General features: G+C 43.8%; 1 protein-coding gene across 1 annotated transcript in view; it reads right to left on the bottom strand.

Moving 5' to 3' along the window:
• The window catches only part of LOC309567503 (ABC-type organic anion transporter ABCA8-like), a 182,005-nt gene that overhangs the window by 86,597 nt on the left and 75,849 nt on the right, over positions 1–19,559 (bottom strand). The window contains exons 14-19 of the mRNA XM_082272888.1: positions 15,334–15,453; positions 15,117–15,255; positions 14,919–15,009; positions 12,870–13,009; positions 10,378–10,497; positions 1,450–1,651 (exon numbers count right to left, since the gene is read on the bottom strand). Of these exons, the coding sequence (XP_082129014.1) occupies positions 1,450–1,651; positions 10,378–10,497; positions 12,870–13,009; positions 14,919–15,009; positions 15,117–15,255; positions 15,334–15,453 (812 nt within the window). The remainder of the gene's footprint in view (positions 1–1,449; positions 1,652–10,377; positions 10,498–12,869; positions 13,010–14,918; positions 15,010–15,116; positions 15,256–15,333; positions 15,454–19,559) is intronic.

Below are 19,559 nucleotides of genomic sequence, written 5' to 3'. Positions count from 1 at the left end.
CATGGTTGGACTAGTTTGGTGTGGAGAAACTGGAGTGTCCTGCACAGAGCCCTGACCTCAACCCTACTGAACACCTTTGGGATGAATTGGAACACCAATAATGATCTGGGTTTTCTGTTTGCAAAGCCAGATCCATAAAGACGTGGTTTGACCAGTTTGGTGTGGAGGAACGCAAGTGTCCTGCACAGAGCCCCGACCACCCTTAGGGTGAATTGAATGCCAGGCCTTTTTTCTCTGGTGGCCAACACGGGGCTTGATGGGACCAACATGAGTATCTGACCTCACAAATGGGCACAAATTATGGGAAGCCTTCAGAAAAGAGTGGAGCCAGTTCCATAATGACATGGTTTGGCCAGTCTTATGTGGAAGAACTTCTCCTGCCCAGAGCCCTGACCTCAACCATACTGAACTATTTTAGGGTGAATTTAATGTCAGGTGTAAGCCAGGCCTTTTTTTTCTGGTTCCCAACACAGGGCCTGATGGGACCAACATCAGTATCTGACCTCACAAATGGGCACAAATTATGGAAAGCCTTCACAAAAGAGTGGAGCCAGTTCCATAATGACATGGTTTGACCAGTATTATGTGGAAGAACTTCTCCTGCCCAGAGCCCTGACCTCAACCATACTGAACTATTTTAGGGTGAATTTAATGTCGGGTGTAAGCCAGGCCTTTTTTCTGGTGCCCAACGCAGGGCCTGATGGGACCAACATCAGTATCTGACCTTACAAATGGGCACAAATTGTGGGAAGCTTTCACAAAAGAGTGGAGCCAGTTCCATAATGACATGGCTTGACCAGTATTATGTGGAAGAACTTCTCCTGCCTGGAGCCCTGACCTCAACTATACTGAACACCTTTGTGATAAATTGGAACACTGATTGTAAGCCAGGTCTTCTGTTTGCAAAGCCAGCTCCGTAAAGACATGGTCTGACCAGTTTGTGGAGAACCTAGAAGACCTACACAGAGCCCTGACCTCAACCCAACTGAACACCTTTGAATTGCAATCCAGGTCCCCTGTGTACCAAACCAGCTCCCATAAAACATGGTTGGACTAGTTTGGTGTGGAGAAACTGGAGTGTCCTGCACAGAGCCCTGACCTCAACCCTACTGAACACCTTTGGGATGAATTGGAACACCAATAGGGATCTGGGTTTCTGTTTGCAAAGCCAGCTCCATAAAGACATGGTTTGACCAGTTTGGTGTGGAGGAACTCGAGTGTCCTGCACAGAGCCCTGTGGAGGAACCTGGTTTCTCCTACATACACTGTGTTGCCAATTTTGGATGGAACTGGCCTAGAACATTTGCATTGTTACGATCAAGCTAGGACTAGACTTATGGGGCATACACAGAGAATAAATTATATAGAATTCTACACATAGCCTAACTCTTTATACCATACCCCTGTTCAGTCACACCAAATACAGCCAAAACAGAGGACATCACCTACATGGATTGAAAGCTTTTCAAGTCATGGATAAGCTTCAAGTATCGGATCCTCGCCATGGCCAACACCTGTTGTCTCCATAGAGCCATTCCACTGATAGTGGGTGTACCGGAATCTGACATCAGGAGAGTTGAATCCTCTGGTTCTGAGGAGAAATGATCCTGGTCCTCCTGCTCATTTTGCTCTTGGGCAAAAACACCGTAATCTGATCATTCAAAATGAAAAAAAAAAAAAAAAACACTTACTGTATAGATTCAATCTTGCTGCATTTTATTGTCAATTTGATGGTAATATTAGTTTTAATATAATATATTCCTTCACCTGATATGGGAGATGTTCTTCACTAGGGATGATCGAACTTTTGAAAAGTTCGGTTCGACCAGAACACCCGAACTTCACGAAAGTTCGGTTCGGATTTCAGAACCCCATTGAAATCAATGGGACCCGAACTTCTGTAATCAAAAAACACCATTTTTAAGCCCTAAAACCCAATAAATGCCCCTAAAAAGTGCCTAGGGTTCTGGGTCATGCCCCAGGGACTATTAATCACACAAAAAAAAGTTCTTAAAAATTGTCATTTTTGATAAAAAAGCCAATTATTGAAAAATTAAAAAAAAAAAAAAAAGAGATTTTTTTGATTTTTACTTTGGATTTAGTATCTGGGGGGTCTAAAAGGTGTGCATGTGAAGTTTCAGCTCTGTAGCATGTCCAGAACCATGAAAAAAAAAAAGATAATTTTTCAGTAGAACAGGGATGTGGTTCGGGAGCCTCCTTTAACTTTAACACCTATATGATCTTTTTTTCTGGTTCTGGACATGCTACAGAGCTGAAACTTCACAGGTACACCTTTTAGACCCCCCAGACACAAAATCACACAAAAAAAGTTCTTAAAAATTGTCATTTTTGATAAAAAAGCCAATTATTGAAAAATTTAAAAAAAAAAAAAAAAAAGAGATTTTTTGATTTTTACTTTGGATTTAGTATCTGGGGGGTCTAAAAGGTGTGCATGTGAAGTTTCAGCTCTGTAGCATGTCCAGAACCAGAAAAAAAAGATCGTTTGTATTAGAAAACTTTAAGCACAGGAATATGGCTTCTCTGCTGTAACACCTTGCCGGTTTAATAGAAGGCATTTTTTTGGGTTCTTTGCAGTCAGGAAAAACATCTGAACTTGTGTATAGTAGTACTGTGCACAAGTTCTGATGTTTTGCCTGCCTCCAAAATTCCCCAAAAAATGCCAGCAAAAACACACCTGGGCATTTTTTTTTTTGACGCTAGCGTTTTTTTTTGGCATTTTTTGGGGTTCTTTTGAGGCAGGCAAAACATCTGAACATGTGTATAGGGGGGATATATAGACATATATGTCTGAATATATACCCCGAGACATATATAGGTGTGATAGTAGCAGAAATAAATGCTTGCGCTAATGAAATCATTTACAGTAATATATTTCTGCTACTATCACACCTATATATGTCTCGGGGTATATATTCAGACATATATGCCTATATATACACCCTATACACATGTTCAGATGTTTTGCCTGCCTCAAAAGAACCCCAAAAAATGCCAAAAAAAACGCTAGCGTCAAAAAAAAAAATGCCCAGGTGTGTTTTTGCTGGCATTTTTTGGGGGGTTTTGGAGGCAGGCAAAACATCAGAACTTGTGCACAGTACCACTATACACAAGTTCAGATGTTTTTCCTGACTGCAAAGAACCCAAAAAAATGCCTGCTATTAAACAGGCAAGGTGTTACAGCAGAGAAGCCATATTCCTGTGCTTAAAGTTTTCTAATACAAACGATCTTTTTTTTTCTGGTTCTGGACATGCTACAGACCTGAAACTTCACATGCACACCTTTTAGACCCCCCAGATACTAAATCCAAAGTAAAAATCAAAAAATCTCTTTTTTTTTTTTTTTAATTTTTCAATAATTGGCTTTTTTATCAAAAATGACAATTTTTAAGAACTTTTTTTGTGTGATTTTGTGTCTGGGGGGTCTAAAAGGTGTACCTGTGAAGTTTCAGCTCTGTAGCATGTCCAGAACCCCAAAAAAAGATCATATAAGTGTAAAAGAGGGGTCCCACCATCCCTGCTCTACTGAAAAATTATCTTTTTTTCTGGTTCTGGACATGCTACAGAGCTGAAACTTCACAGGTACACTTTTTAGACCCCCCAGACACTAAATCCAAAAAAAGTCATGCCTGCCTCCAAAAATGCCCGATAAATGCAAGAAAAAGCGCCGTAGAGAAGCCGTATTCCTGTTCTAATAAAAATTATAAGAAAATGCTAATTTTTGGGGGGTTCTGGACATGCTACAGAGCTGAAACTTCACATGTACACTTTTTAGACCCCCCAGATACTAAATCCAAAGTAAAAATCAAAAAATCTCTTTTTTTTTTTTTTTTTTAATTTTTCAATAATTGGCTTTTTTATCAAAAATGACAATTTTTAAGAACTTTTTTTGTGTGATTTTGTGTCTGGGGGGTCTAAAAGGTGTACCTGTGAAGTTTCAGCTCTGTAGCATGTCCAGAACCATAAAAAAAAAGATCGTTTGTATTAGAAAACTTTAAGCACAGGAATATGGCTTCTCTGCTGTAACACCTTGCCGGTTTAATAGCAGGCATTTTTTTGGGTTCTTTGCAGTCAAGAAAAACATCTGAACTTGTGTATAGTGGTACTGTGCACAAGTTCTGATGTTTTGCCTGCCTCCAAAACCCCCCAAAAAATGCCAGCAAAAACACACCTGGGCATTTTTTTTTTAACGCTAGCGTTTTTTTTGGCATTTTTTGGGGTTCTTTTGAGGCAGGCAAAACATCTGAACTTGTGTATAGTGGTACTGTGCACAAGTTCTGATGTTTTGCCTGCCTCCAAAACCCCCCAAAAAATGCCAGCAAAAACACACCTGGGCATTTTTTTTTTTGACACTAGCGTTTTTTTGGCATTTTTTGGGGTTCTTTTGAGGCAGGCAAAACATCTGAACATGTGTATAGGGGGTATATATAGGCATATATGTCTGAATATATACCCCTAGACATATATAGGTGTGATAGTAGCAGAAATATATTACTGTAAATGATTTCATTAGCGCAAGCATTTATTTCTGCTACTATCACACCTATATATGTCTAGGGGTATATATTCAGACATATATGTCTATATATACCCCCTATACACATATTCAGATGTCATGTCTGACATCAAACATGTCCTCAAAAAAGCACTGGCAGTGGCAGCCCCTGCAGCATTAAAAAATGCTTGCTGGTGAGAAGCCACATTCCTGTTCCGAAGCAGAGAAATGATCATTTCTCTATAGCGGTCACCCTGCTATGGAGGGGTTTTGTCACCCTGCCATAGCAGTCACTGTCAGTTAACCCTACACTACACTACGGTCCCCTGACACTTAACACTTTCCCTACAGAAACTAAATTTTTGAAGCTAACTTAAGTGTAAAGGAGCACTCTAACTACACTAGATATCCCTTTCCTCACACTAAAAATAGCTAAATGACACTTTTAAAGTAAAATTAACAGAACTGCTTCCACTCTCTTCCATGTCCATTATAACAATGCTGGGAATATGGCGGGGGCGATCTTATATACTGGGGGGCGTATTCACTAATGATTGGTCTAGGGACCCCCTAGTCACTCCAATCACATTCCTAGCATTCTTCTGCCCCCTCAATTGGCTTTTGCTAATGGTTCTGGTCCAATCACGGGCTTTTAAAGCCCATTTCCTGAAGCATTGCATTTTGGGCGGTTCTGGTTGCCGAATTCCGAACTTTTTGGGCAAAAAGTTCTAAATTCGGCCGAACCTCGAACACCCAATGTTCGGGCCGAACCGATGGTGGACCCGAACCGTTCGATCATCCCTATTCTTCACTAGTGTCTTAGGGTGACAAAACTGCTCCTCTAAAGATACAGTACAGTAAGGCTCCATTCACATCTATGCCTGTTGCTTTTGAGCATTTCTGTAGTGCTTTTTGCGTTTTTGACCGCCATTTTGCTGCGATTTGCATTTTTTATGCTTTTTTAAGCAGATTTGCTGTTGGGCATAATAAAAAATGCAAATTGCGTTAAAAACGCACTACATGCTTTTCTGCAGATTCTCCATTAAAGTCTATTGAACCAAAAAAAGAAAACAGTTTTGGGTTTAAAAAAGTCCCTGACCCAGGGCCGGTGCAATGATTTTTGCCGCCTTAGGCAAAATAAAAATTGCGGCCCCCCAGTATGTTCTACCACCCCCCATCCCAAGTTAAAACCCCTTCAGTGACTTACCTCGGCGCTGGGTCAGGCTCTACCTACTCTCCTCCCCCGCCGACATCAGCCGGAGGGGGAGACCTAATGCGCATGCGCGCATTAGACCTCCCCATAGGAAAGCATTATTCAATGCTTTCCTATGGGGATTTCGGCGACGCTGGAGGTCCTTACATAGCCCCAATGTCAGCCGATGGGGGAGACCTAATGCGCATGCGCGGCAATGGCCACGCACACGCATTAGACCTCCCCATAGGAAAGCATTATTCAATGCTTTCCTATGGGGATTTCGGCGACGCTGGGGGTCCTCACATAGCCCTGATGTCAGCCAGCGGGGGAGACTTAAAGCGGAGTTCCACCCTGGTTATACATTTTTTTACAAAAATACCCCCGGGACAGTCAGGGCTAGCACATTCCACAATGGCTAGCCTCTGATCTGTCCCGGGTTGCACTTACCTTTCAGGAGAAATACTTACCTTGAAATTGTCTTCTCCAGCGCTGCCATCTCAGGTGTGGGCAGCTTGAAGCCAGCACGATCCTCTTCCGCGTCCTCTTCGGTCCTCTTCCTCCTTCTTCGGTCCCACGATGCACTGCACCGGCCCCGACGTCACTTCCGGGTCGCGCGCGTCATCCCTCCACAGCTTCTGGGCATGCCCAGAAGCTGTTTAGAAGGGAATGACGCGCGCGCCCCGGAACTGACGTCGGGGCCGGTGCAGGCGCAATGATTCCTGGGAGCGATGACGTTCAGCTCCCAGGAATCATTGCAAAAGCCAGGAAGTGACGAATCGCCGTGGCCGCCGAGGGGAGGAAGAAGGAAGTAAGGTGAGTATATTTTCTCTAAAAGGTAAGTGAAAAAAAAAAAAAATTGCGATTATCCATTTGTTTTTCAGGTGACCGGGAGCGAGAAGATGGAGGTAAGTATAAATTTCGGGTGGAACTCCGCTTTAATGTGCATGCGCGGCAATGGCCGCGCACGCGCATTAGACCTCCCCATAGGAAAGCATTATTCAATGCTTTTCTATGGGGGTTTAGGCGACGTGGAGGTCCTCACATAGCGTGGCTTGCTGTAGCGCTCAGGCGGCACAGCATGAGGAGTGAATTTTAAAGAATTATTGCTAGAGATGAAGTAAAAAGCACCACATCCCTTTGATTAAAGTAACTACAATGGAGGGGGGCAAAGTGGGACTTTAACGGTGCAAAATGATGGAGAAAAATCTGAATTCTCAAAAATTGTACATTTTATTACACATAGAAAGTGAGGACAAGACAATACATCAATATAAAATGAGAAAATCAAAGAATGCACTCGAAAATATCAACTCTACATGTTTCGCCATCTTCATAATAGCTTCTTCAGGAGTTTTCATAGATATTTCTCGAGAGTGAACATTTCTAAGTAGCAAAAAAGAAAAAACATAAAAGACATAGTACGTGTATATACATAGGGCTTATCTCAATAGTCCTACAATTGAGTGCCCAATTGGTTTACATATTGGTAAGACAATGATACTAAAATAAAGATACCTTAAGATGACCAGAACCCTTTCTTAAGGCGAAAGTGGAGGTAACAAAAGTGATGCCACCCAGGCACGCACAGAGGGGGGGGGGGGGACCGAGACATCCAACCTCTTAAAGTTGACCCATAGAGAGGGTGATAGCCAAGCTAGGAATGATGGATAAGGGCAATGAGACCAGAGCATAGAAATACACTTCAAACCAGAATTGCTATAGCCCCAGTTGTATATGAATAAACAGGTTGGAAAATTACTGAAGTATTCACCTGATCATAGTAAAGGTGCAGTTGGTTCACTGAGTACCCCAATATATGAGAACAGGGAGGGAAAAGCAAAGTTTCCTTAGTATCCCAGAATATGAGGTATCCCTTAAAGAGAATAAAATGGAATTTATTAATGACATTGACAACCATAGTAGGGGTTTGTCAGATATTGAGGGTATGAGTACTTACCCAAAATTGACAAAATTGGGCACATGGATTATCATGTAGTATTCCAAAATTCACTGCCAATGTAATTGACCAAATTTTCCAATAGTACGCTCAGAATGAAGAGACTGCACAGAAACAAAAGGAAAAAGGAAAAAGGCATGGAAGGACATGATCAGCATCTAATGTATGGAAGAAGCGAGGAGAAAAGCAAGGTTTGGAAGATTTCGTTTACCGCAACTGGATCCAGTGATGGCCCCCACTGCGCTTACCTTACTTTTCAAGAACAAGAGTATCTTGTGATTTGTCGATTGGATATCTTATTCCAGATCCCTGCCGTCATGTGGATGTGACTGTGGGTGGCGGATCCTAAGGTAAGCGCAGTGGGGGCCATCACTGGATCCGAGCTCTTTTCCAGCCTCTGTCTTTGTTGCCCATATGGGCACCCGCGGTTCTCTACCCTTATTTTCCAGGAAAATTGGTCCAACCTGGTTAGTAGTAGCACCGCCTTTTAACTCCTAGGTGTTCCTTAATGGAGTCTCATACAACCCTTTCTTTCCAATTCTTTTCTCTATCATAATACTGACTGATCTATTAATCGGGCTATTTTTCCTTTATGACCAATTGTGTCTTTGGATTTTTTCCATTTAACATAGGCATTGTGGATATATCTTTTGATGTCCGGTCTTTGGTAAAGCTGTCAGTGTCATTTGGATCCATTTCAGTTTGTTACCGTGAATGTTTACCTCCTCTGCATACATTACGTCCGGACCGGATGTTGTCATCCCCGAACTTCCGGTTCCGGTGGAATAATGAGATGCGGTCGCGTCTTGATGACGCACTTCCTCCTCGATCTCCATTGGACCACTGGGTGTATCCTGCTCTCACTCCCTCGGTGACGTCAGACGCCGAGGGAGTGGAGAGGGTGTATAAATGCCGGCGCCATGCGGTCAGTATTACACTAGACCACCGGGGAACGACACATGAGCCTTGGATCCAGTTGCGGTAAACGAAATCTTCCAAACCTTGCTTTTCTCCTCGCTTCTTCCATACATTAGATGCTGATCATGTCCTTCCATGCCTTTTTCCTTTTTCCTTTTGTTTCTGTGCAGTCTCTTCATTCTGAGCGTACTATTGGAAAATTTGGTCAATTACATTGGCGGTGAATTTTGGAATACTGCATGATAATCCATGTGCCCAATTTTGTCAATTTTGGGTAAGTACTCATACCCTCAATATCTGACAAACCCCTACTATGGTTGTCAATGTCATTAATAAATTCCATTTTATTCTCTTTAAGGGATACCTCATATTCTGGGATACTAAGGAAACTTTGCTTTTCCCTCCCTGTTCTCATATATTGGGGTACTCAGTGAACCAACTGCACCTTTACTATGATCAGGTGAATACTTCAGTAATTTTCCAACCTGTTTATTCATATACAACTGGGGCTATAGCAATTCTGGTTTGAAGTGTATTTCTATGCTCTGGTCTCATTGCCCTTATCCATCATTCCTAGCTTGGCTATCACCCTCTCTGTGGGTCAACTTTAAGAGGTTGGATGTCTCGGTCCCCCCCCCCCCCCTCTGTGCGTGCCTGGGTGGCATCACTTTTGTTACCTCCACTTTCGGCTTATGAAAGGGTTCTGGTCATCTTAAGGTATCTTTATTTTAGTATCATTGTCTTACCAATATGTAAACCAATTGGGCACTCAATTGTAGGACTATTGAGATAAGCCCTATGTATATACACGTACTATGTCTTTTATGTTTTTTCTTTTTTGCTACTTAGAAATGTTCACTCTCGAGAAATATCTATGAAAACTCCTGAAGAAGCTATTATGAAGATGGCGAAACATGTAGAGTTGATATTTTCGAGTGCATTCTTTGATTTTATCATTTTATATTGATGTATTGTCTTGTCCTCACTTTCTATGTGTAATAAAATGTACAATTTTTGAGAATTCAGATTTTTCTCCATCATTTTGCACCGTTAAAGTCCCACTTTGCCCCCCTCCATTGTAGTAGCATGAGGAGTGCCGCACTGGCCAACGGCCGGAACATTACTGATCCTGGGTGCAGGATGCCAACACCCCCTGCTAAGTTGTGCCCTAAGCGGCTGCCTAGGTCGCCTTACAGGTAGCGCCAGCCCTACCCTGACCCTTTCCAAAAATGCAGAGGCACAAAAATGCATTGATGTGAACGTGCTCCTTAGGAACCCATGTTAAAAATAATGCCCTGCGTTTCTGCAAAGAGCATGAAAAAATGCAATGGTGTGAAGAGAGCCTATCTGAGCATTGTGGCCCCAGGACAGATAGGGGTCTTTTTAATTTAAAAAAAATGCTGTGCAAATGTTTCAGCATTTGCACAGACATTGCGAAAGATCCCGGAAACCTGTCTAATATGTTTTATTTTCTATGATTGTCAGCGCCATCTAGCCATAACTGGCCATAATGAAGAATTATGCAATTCCTTAATTAGGAAAATACAGCACTATGACCACTAGATGGAGCTGACAATCAAAGGAAATAGACATATCAGATACATTATAGGGATTATTTGCAACAGCTGTACAAATGCGTAGACATTCAGACAGCAATTTTTTTAATATAAATCAACCCCTTCATATGTTACTGGCAGGATCATAGGGTGGAAATAAAATGGGAAAAAAGTCTAATAAAGGAAAATGGATACAAACACCAAATTGGAACTGCTGGATGATTGAAACGTCACCCACCTCCTTTTTCAATCTCGGCTTCTCCTTCCAGTTTCAGGAACACATCGTCCAGGGTGGTGACAGAGACACCATAACTCACAATGTCCCGTCCAACACGTCCCTCCAGGTCAGAGAATAGAGCTGCAAAATGACAGTTCAAAATAAAAAGAGAACTTCAGGAAATATGAATTGAAAGGACAGAGGGGGATTAGTGTTACGCAGTGTTTCTTAACCCAGGTGCCATTCATAGGGGTGCGCACAGGGTGTGCCAGGTGTGCCTGTGCACACCCTAATCACCCTGTGCTGCAAAGATTCCCCCTGCTGTTTGGCTGCAGAGAAAGGAACAAGGGAATATCTTGTCCTCAGTGCCTTTCTCTGTCTCAAATGTGAGACATCAGGGGTCTGTTCAGACACCTGATATTTCACCAAAGCCGCCCAATGGAGCACCTAAAAAATTGTAAAATTATTGTAAAAAATATCATAAATTTAAAAAAAATTGTAAAGAAGTAAAAATGAAAGAAATAATACAAATAAACTACTGACACCAATCTCTGCTCTATTGACACCGTCCACTGCTCTACTGACACTGCCTATCACCCTAATGCTATATATACTGTGTGTGTGTATATATATATTATAGCAGTAGTATAGACTCTGTCGTGAAAGGGGGACTTTGTTTGGAGGACCTCTGACATGAAAGGGGAACCCTGATTGGAAGACCTCTGACGTGAATGAAAGGAAGACTCTGATTGGAGGACCTCTGGAGTGAAAGGAAGTCTCTGATTGGAGGACCTCTGGCGTGAAAGGGGGACTCTGATTGGAGGACCTCTGGCGTGAAAGGGGGACTCTGATTGGAGGACCTCTGATGTGAAAGGGGGACTCTGACTGGAGGCCCTCTGATGTGAAAGGGGGGCTCTGATTGGAGGACCTCTGATGTGAAAGGCGGACTCTGATTGGAGGACCTCTGGCATGAAAAGTGGACTTTGATTGGAAGACCTCTGACATGAAAGGGAAACTCTGATTGGAGCATCTCTGATAGTGATGAGCCAAACACCCTCCCTGCTAGCGAACATAATGTATGAACACGAACAATCACAAGTCCTCATTTTAAAGGCTTAAATGTAAGTGACTATTAATCACCTGCTGGCCAGGGGAGTTTCAAACCCATAGCTTCTAACTTGCAAGCCCATTATTCTACCAGCTACGCCACCAAGCCAGCTGATTAACCTAAGACTCTCTCTGCTTAACTAACTTCTATCTGAGTTTGACAGCTCTATTATAGGGCTCTGACATCACCAGCCCCCCATAATCCACTGCTCAGGTGCAGTGAATAAATTACTGACGTCAGTAATTTATTCATTGTACCTGAGCAATGGATTATGAGGCACTGGTGACTTCAGAGCCCTATAAAAGAGCTGTCAAACTCAGATAGAAGTTAGTTAGGCAGAGAGAGTCTTAGGTTAATCAGCTGGCTCAGTGGCGTAGCTGGTAGAATAACGGGCTTGAAAATGAGAGGCTCTTGGTTTGATTCCCTGGCCACCGGATGATTAATATAAATTATGGATATTAAATAAAACCTATTAAATTAATTATAGATGCGGTGACTCGAAATTGCCGCGAAGAAGCCCATTTGTTCGGCATTCGGCAAACGGGCAAACAGGCAGTGTTCGAGTCGAACTTAGGTTTGACTCGAACACGAAGCTCATCACTAATCTCTGATGTAAAGTTCATTTCATTAGGGCAGCTGTGCGCATCATCCCAGGCTCAGGTTTTCAAATTGATAAATAACATTTTTTTACATTTTAGACTAGAGTGCTTCAAGATTTTGCATTCTTTTAAAGGACGCCACCACTGGAAAAAGGTTGAGAAATGCTGGTGTAATGTGTTCATTTACCTCCATGCTTCGTAATACCGTTAGCTCAATGCTCCTGGTCTGTGCACTCCCTCCTTCTTTTCCCTTCCCATACAAAAAGCTGTCACTTCCCCAACCTATGACTGGTCTAAACAGCAAGGAGTACTGGATGGGCAAACGCATGTCAAAAAAGCCAAGGAATTTCCAGTCACAACTTACCAACCAGCAAAAGTGTCAGTGCGTTGCCTGACCAATATAACAACCATACAAAAAGTGGTCACTTCCCCACTTATAACCTTTGCTGCCATTGTGCAATGTGCTGTGTGTTCAGTGCGTCCCTGCGACTTTAAGGAGGGGTGGGCTCCCTCCAGTCACCTGTCCTCCATCTATCCATCAGAATACATGTGCTCCCACTGTGAAGGCTCTTTAAAGCTAGAGTTACGGACTGCAGATATCAGGGTGCCTTGCAGCTTACACATGTATTTGCAAATGTGTGCAACTAAACCCCTGTTATTAATGCATACTGTTAGACGGGTTCATTCAGTTGGTCGCAGGCTGGTTGATTAGTTGTGACTGGAAATTCATTGGCTTTTTTGACATTCTTTTCCCTTCCCAACAGACTTCCATTTTATCTTCTTCAGACCATGACATGAGCACATACCTGGGAAGGCATCCATGTTCTGGAATGGTAGGGTGAACGTCAAATCCTCCACATTCTGTGTGCTGAGTTTGGCACTGGAGACGTGCTGCTTTATGAGGGATGCGATGGCCTCTGTGTCGCATGAGGAAGTCACCTGCATCCTGGTTACCCAAAAAAGATATAATAAATATAGTGTTATCACGCAAAATGAATCACTAAAATACTCTTCACACTGCTGAGGGACATGGACCCTTTATCTGTGCCAATAATCCTTTTAAGCTGCAAATGTTAGTATTAAAAAGGGTCGCCTGCTATAGAAGAGACAAAGGTTGGTGGTTTGGTAGTCCAAATAGCCAAAAGGACCAAAGGCTCAATCCTTCACATAGGTTGACTTTTTTTTACTCTGTGTGAGCCACATTGCCCCACAGGATCACAGTTTCAGCATTTTCATAAACCAAACCAGACCGCCTTCTATCTATGCTTAGATGTAGTATGGGAACTGGTCGCTGAAGGCAACTAAAATGTCATTAAAGATTCAGGTATGAGGCCTTTTGTGTTTGTAGCCATTAGAGAAATATTTTAATGAATACTAACCCTTCCTTGAAGGTTTAGATATGAGGCCTTCTGTGTTAGCACCACAGTCTAGATGTTAGAAGAGTTGTTTGGTCAATTCTAACCCTTCCTTGAAGGTTCTGGTTTAAGACCCTTTGTCCTTTCACCATGGTCTAGATGTTAGAAGAGTTCTTTGCTGAATTCTAACCCTCGCTTGAAGGTTCCTGTATGAGGCCCTTTGTGTTTGCACCATGGTCTACCAGATGTTAGAGCCACTGTTTGAGGAATCCCATAGGCGTGCGCAGCCTATGGCATTAGGGTGTGCACCTCAAACCAAAGCTCAAACACATGTGCGTGCGTGTGTGTGTGTGAGTGTATGTATATATATATATATATATATATATAGTGACCAGCGTGCCCCCTTCAAGGCAGAGTGACCAGCGTGCCCCCTTTAAGGCAGAGTGACCAGCGTGCCCCCTTCAAGGCGGAGTGACCAGCGTGCCCCCTTCAAGGCGGAGTGACCAGCGTGCCCCCTTCAAGGCAGAGTGACCAGCGTGCCCCCTTCAATGCGGAGTGACCAGCGTGCCCCCTTCAATGCGGAGTGACCAGCGTGTCCCCTTCAATGCGGAGTGACCAGCGTGTCCCCATCAATGCAGAGCGACCAGCGTGCCCCCTTCAATGCGGAGTCACCAGCGTGCCCCCTTCAATGCGGAGTGACCAGCGTGCCCCCATCAATGCAGAGCGACCAGCGTGCCCCCTTCAATGCGGAGTCACCAGCGTGTCCCCATCAATGCAGAGTGACCAAGGTGCCCCCTTTAATGCAGAGTGACCAAGGTGCCCCCTTTAATGCAGAGTGACCAAGGTGCCCTCTTTAATGCAGAGTGACCAGCGTGCCCCCATCAATGCTGAGTGATCAGTGTGCCCCCTTCAATGCAAAGTGACCAGTGCCAGTGATCTGTAAAAAAAAAAATAATAATAATAATTCCACACAACTCACTTCAGGCTCTCTCTCTGGCTTCTCTCCCCCTCCTTCTTGCAGAATGCTGATGGGTGATGGATGATTGCTTGCTGAGTCTGACTGACTGTGGTGGTCCTCCTCGCCGTGCGGCCGGCTTGCTCGTTCTCTGCTCTGCCTCCTCCTGAGTCCTGCCTGGTTCTCTCCCGCGCTGACTGTGCTGGGCGGCCGCTGCACAGGCAGTCCCTCCCCCAGCCCCGGACCCGACAGTCCCTCTCCGGCACGCCTGTCTCCCCCTCCACAGTGGGCGGCGCCGGCTCAGATTCAGTCTGGAGCTGAGCGGCGCCAAATGAGTCAGCCCAGGGGCAGAGGAGAGCCGCAGCCCGCAGAGCAGACTCAGCAGCGGGCGGCGGACATGGCGGGCACGAGGGTGATTAGGGTGTGCCTGGGCACACCCGGCACACCCCGTGCGCACGCCTATGAGGAATCCTATACTTGGTGCATCAACTAAATCTTCTGCAAGTCTTAAAGCATTACATGCAGGTTTGGGTCTCCATGCTCACCTCAAGTGATAGCCAATGCCCCATTTCCGCTTTAGGAAAAAAGAGCTACCAACACATTTCAGCCTCCCGTTGGAGAGCACAGCCTTACGGTCTGTAACCAAATAAGAAGATAATGGTCAGACATGGATAGGAATTATCAACAAGTTAGAGTTCATGTTACAACAGAAAGGTGGACACCAAAATCATAGACCAACGAACCCGCAAGGATGTCAGCTTCATCCATAAACTGTGTGCTAAATAAGGTGACACGGCCAACTTTGCGCTCTTTGAGAACAGACCATACACGGTGCCTGGAGAATGGGTCAAGGCCAGACGTCGGTTCATCCAGCAAAAGAATCTGAAAGAAGGGGCAAGTTTTTTTTTTCAAAATTAATTTTTTTTATGGAATGTGAAAAATTATTCCTAAAAAGTTTACCTCGGGGTCTCCTAATAGTGCGATCGCCAGGGTCAGCTTCCTCCTCTGACCTCCACTCAGTTTATTTGCTCTCAGATCTTGAATGTTCTCTATGTCCAGGTCACAAAGGACCTTTTCTACCTATAAAATAAAGCTGATCATCAAAAAACTCAAACCTTCCATTTTAGGGTGTCTATTGTTGATATTGTGACAGGAAGTCAGGTAAATCTGGGAATGTAGTCACTGAGAGGAGACACATTCCCACCTGCTTTGAAAGTTCACTGATACTATAGGGTGTTGGCTGCAGAGAGAGCCAGCAGGAAGTTGAAAACCATTCAGCTGTTCAGAATGAGGAGATCAAGGACTCTATAATTTGTCCAGAGAAAATCTATTGAGTGCTGCCTCCTGTCGCCGTGTGGGCTGGGAGAGGAAGGCAGACATACGTGTACCTCCCGACGCCGTGTGGGCATGGGAGAAGGACTGCTGCCTCCTGTCGCCGTGTGGGCTGGGAGAGGGGGACAGTCGGATGTGTGCCTCCCGACAAGCTGGTGAGCATGGGAGAAGACCCCCTACAGCGATGTGAAGCTAAGGAGGGTAACCACGAGTGAAGACGTCTCAAAGGTGAGAAGACAAAGTGTTCCATGTGAAGAGTGTGAAGAGAACTATGTTCAATGTGAAGAATCTGAAGAGTAAAGGATCCTGTTATAAATGAACATGTGCTGTGTGAAAGAAAACAAAGGGACATGTTCAATGGACAATGTTTGTGCTGTGTGAAAAGCAAACAAATGGACATTTGAGTGTCTGCTGTAGGATCAGCAGTGTCGGCCCAACAGTAGGTTGGAAAGACTTCTTAGGTAGGTTCCAGCTGTGAGAAGGTAGCCGCCCACCGAGGCAAGGATTTATTTTGTCTTTTATTTTATTTTGGCTGTTTTGATGCTTGCAATTGTGTTAAGTAAATTGCATGAATAAATCAGTCTTGTTTTCAACCTCTAATCGGCTATCTCTCTGTGAAAACGCACCCCCAAAGGGGTCATCCACGCCTACCAATGAGTGAATCCCTCACATATGGTGGAGGTATGCAGTGGGCATAAGCAGAGATCCCTGCAAGGAAGTGCAAATGTTTGATGAACTTTATCTGGTGCATGAGATTGCACAATCTATGTGTGCAGGAGAGAAGATCCTGACAGAAAAAAAAAAAAAGTGTTTTAAAGAGACAGCGGTCTCAAAATTATTTGATGAACTTTGTTGTGTCTGGTGCAAGTGACTGCACAAACTGTGTGCGCAGGAAAAGAGATCTTGCAAGAGAGAGAAAAACTACATGTGTTAAAGAGACAGTGGTCTCAAAATTTTTTGCTGGACTGTGAAAAATTTGTTTGTGGAGTTATTGAAGATGGGGCGATCCAAACGCCTGAAAAATGCAAAGATAGATGAAATGAGAAACCGGATTCTATGGATGGAGGGGATGTTACCGTCTGAACCAGCCCCATCCATGCCTAAAGAGAGTCTACTAAAGAGGAAGGTTGTTGTCCCTAGCAACACTGATGAAACTGCTATGGAGACGCAGTGTGCTCAGATGAAAAGTAAACTCAAAATGGAGGAGATGTTGAAACAACTGATTATATCAAATACAGCTCAACAGCAGGCAAATGCAGCTCAACAGCAGGCAAATGCGGATTTTCAGCGGAGCTTTGCAGCTCAACAAAAGGCTCACCAAGAGAGCATGGCAGGCTGGAAACAGAGACGCCAGCAGCCAATGGAGGCCATCGGTTTGGAAGAAACCGAGTATGTGTGCAGGGCTGAGTTGGATGCCTTGCAACGGAAAATGGAAGAAAAGGAACAAGCCTTGGAATTGCTTAAAATGGAGCATAGAAACTTGCAGGAAACGAATGAACTACTCAAGTCTCATGTGTTACAGTGGGAAGAATCCACTGCTCTTCTTTTGGTCGAGTTGCAAAAACGCAGAGAGACTATAATGGAGAAAGATACCATCCTCATGGAAAAGGAAATTGAAATTCAGACTTTGCAGAAGCAAAGCATGTGTGAAATGTTGGAGTTGCGTAATCAGCTGGAAAAAAGTCTTCAGTGTTTGGAAGTTACAAAAATAGACCTGCAGGAGTCGCAGGAACAGAATGTCGCTCTGAAAACGACATTGTCTCTCAGCGACAACGAGAAAAGTGAAAGAGAGGCTAAATTACTGAGTACTGTGTATGAGCTCACCACTTTGAGCAATGTGGTAGATGAATTACGTGCAGACTGTGAAAGTTGGAAAGATGAAGCCCAACGTTTCCAGCAGCAGTTAAAGGAGAAAGAAGCCTGTGTGGCAGAATTACAGTCTCATTCCCAGAAACTAGCCAATGAGGTGAAGGCTCTTATGCAGGGAAAAGGAGATTGTGAACATAAGAGGGAAAAAGTAGAGGCACAGCTTCTGGAATCGCAAGTGAAGGTGTCAGAAGGTGACCGATTGTGTGCTAAGCTGTCAGAGAAGGCAAACCGACTGCAGGTTGAGTTGGACAATGTTACAAATCAGCTTTCTCAAGCAGACAGCAAATCTAGAGAAATTGCGGAAGATTTTTCTATCTTGGAATCGCAGCTGCAAGACACGCAGGAACTCTTACAGGAGGAGAGGTGTCAAAGGCTGAGTTTTAGCACAAAGCTCAAACAAATGGAAGATGAGAAAAATGGCTTCCTGGAACAATTAAAAGAGGAGGCTGAAGCAAAGAAAAACCTATCAGAGCAAGTCGCAACATTGCAAGCTCAGATAGCGGATATGAAAAAACGCATGGAAGAAAGCGTTGGTTCATTACAGTGTGTTGAAGATGTGAAAAAGAAGTTTGATCAAATGCTTGGTGAAGAGAAGACTGTGTCTGCAAAATATGCAGAAGAACGCGCACGTGCAGAAACGGAGGTGCGTGATAACGAGAGCAAAGCCCTGTTCTTGGCTCGCTCTTTGGAGGAAGCTCTAGAGTGTAAGGCTGAACTAGAAAGTGTTAACAAACAGCTGCGTACAGAAATTGAAGAATTGGTCAGCTCCAAGGATGATGTTGTGAAAAGCGTTCAGGAGCTAGAAAAGTCTAAACGAGCTTTAGAACAGCAAGTAGAAGAGATGAAGATTCCGTGGCAGGAACTGGAAGAGGAATTCCAGGCAACAGAGGATCTGTCCCAAAGAGGGGATAGTGTGCCTGATGCAGTTTTTAAAAGGATCAGTGTTTTGGGGTCTGTCCTGAGTGAGCCTCAGAAATGTGATGACATGTGGCTTGAATCACCCCTTTGGAATAAACCGTTCCTTCAAAAACTTCAAGCATTGGAAAATGTATCATTAGAACTTCAGCAAACAAAGGAGCTGAGTAAGAAATGTGATGATTTCTCAGTTCAGGCTGAAAACCTAGTGGGGAAAACTAAGGCTGTTGGTGAAAACGTGAAGCAAATGAATAAGTGCCTTTCAGGGAGTGTTTCCAAAATGGAACTGGTAAAAGAATGTGTTGCAGTTCCATGCTTCTTCACTGATGCAGAGAGGAGGTCTATAATGGATACCACCCAGATCGCTGGGTTCAACTGTGTTGTTGCCTTTGACCCATATGATGATGGAAGGAAAGTTGATAAAGTACAGACGTTTCCTGGAACAAAGCTAAGTGAAGCAGAGGTTCTCAAAGTGTTGTGGAAATCATTTGTTGATTGCAGAGAGAGGCGTCTTAAGAATGTTGAAGACTTTAAGACTAGCAAAATTGAGTTGCCTATGGATCACGGACCTCCATGGTGGATTGGACAGACGGTTATGAGGGACAAGCTGTCTGACATTTATGAGAAAGCTGTCAATGAAGATGACAGAAACGAGAAGGAGCAAAATGATGCCAAAAATGCAGTTGAAGAATGTGTATATGAGATGAGAGACAAACTGTGTGGCATTTATGAGAAATCTGTCAATGAAGATGACAAAACAGTTTCATCCGGAAGCTTGAGGATAATAGGAGGCTTATCAGTGAGTCAGCAGTGCCTGACACATGCGTGCCTGGAAATATGTGTCCCAACCCTAGGGTTGAAACAAGAGGGGGGGGTATGTGACAGGAAGTCAGGTAAATCTGGGAATGTAGTCACTGAGAGGAGACACATTCCCACCTGCTTTGAAAGTTCACTGATACTATAGGGTGTTGGCTGCAGAGAGAGCCAGCAGGAAGTTGAAAACCATTCAGCTGTTCAGAATGAGGAGATCAAGGACTCTATAATTTGTCCAGAGAAAATCTATTGAGTGC

The sequence above is a fragment of the Pelophylax lessonae genome (assembly GCF_965119305.1).
Source record: "Pelophylax lessonae genome assembly, chromosome: 11".
Classification (NCBI taxonomy): Eukaryota; Metazoa; Chordata; class Amphibia; order Anura; family Ranidae; genus Pelophylax; species Pelophylax lessonae.
Note: the sequence above shows the minus strand (reverse complement) of the source record. Positions and strands in the feature narration are given on the sequence as shown.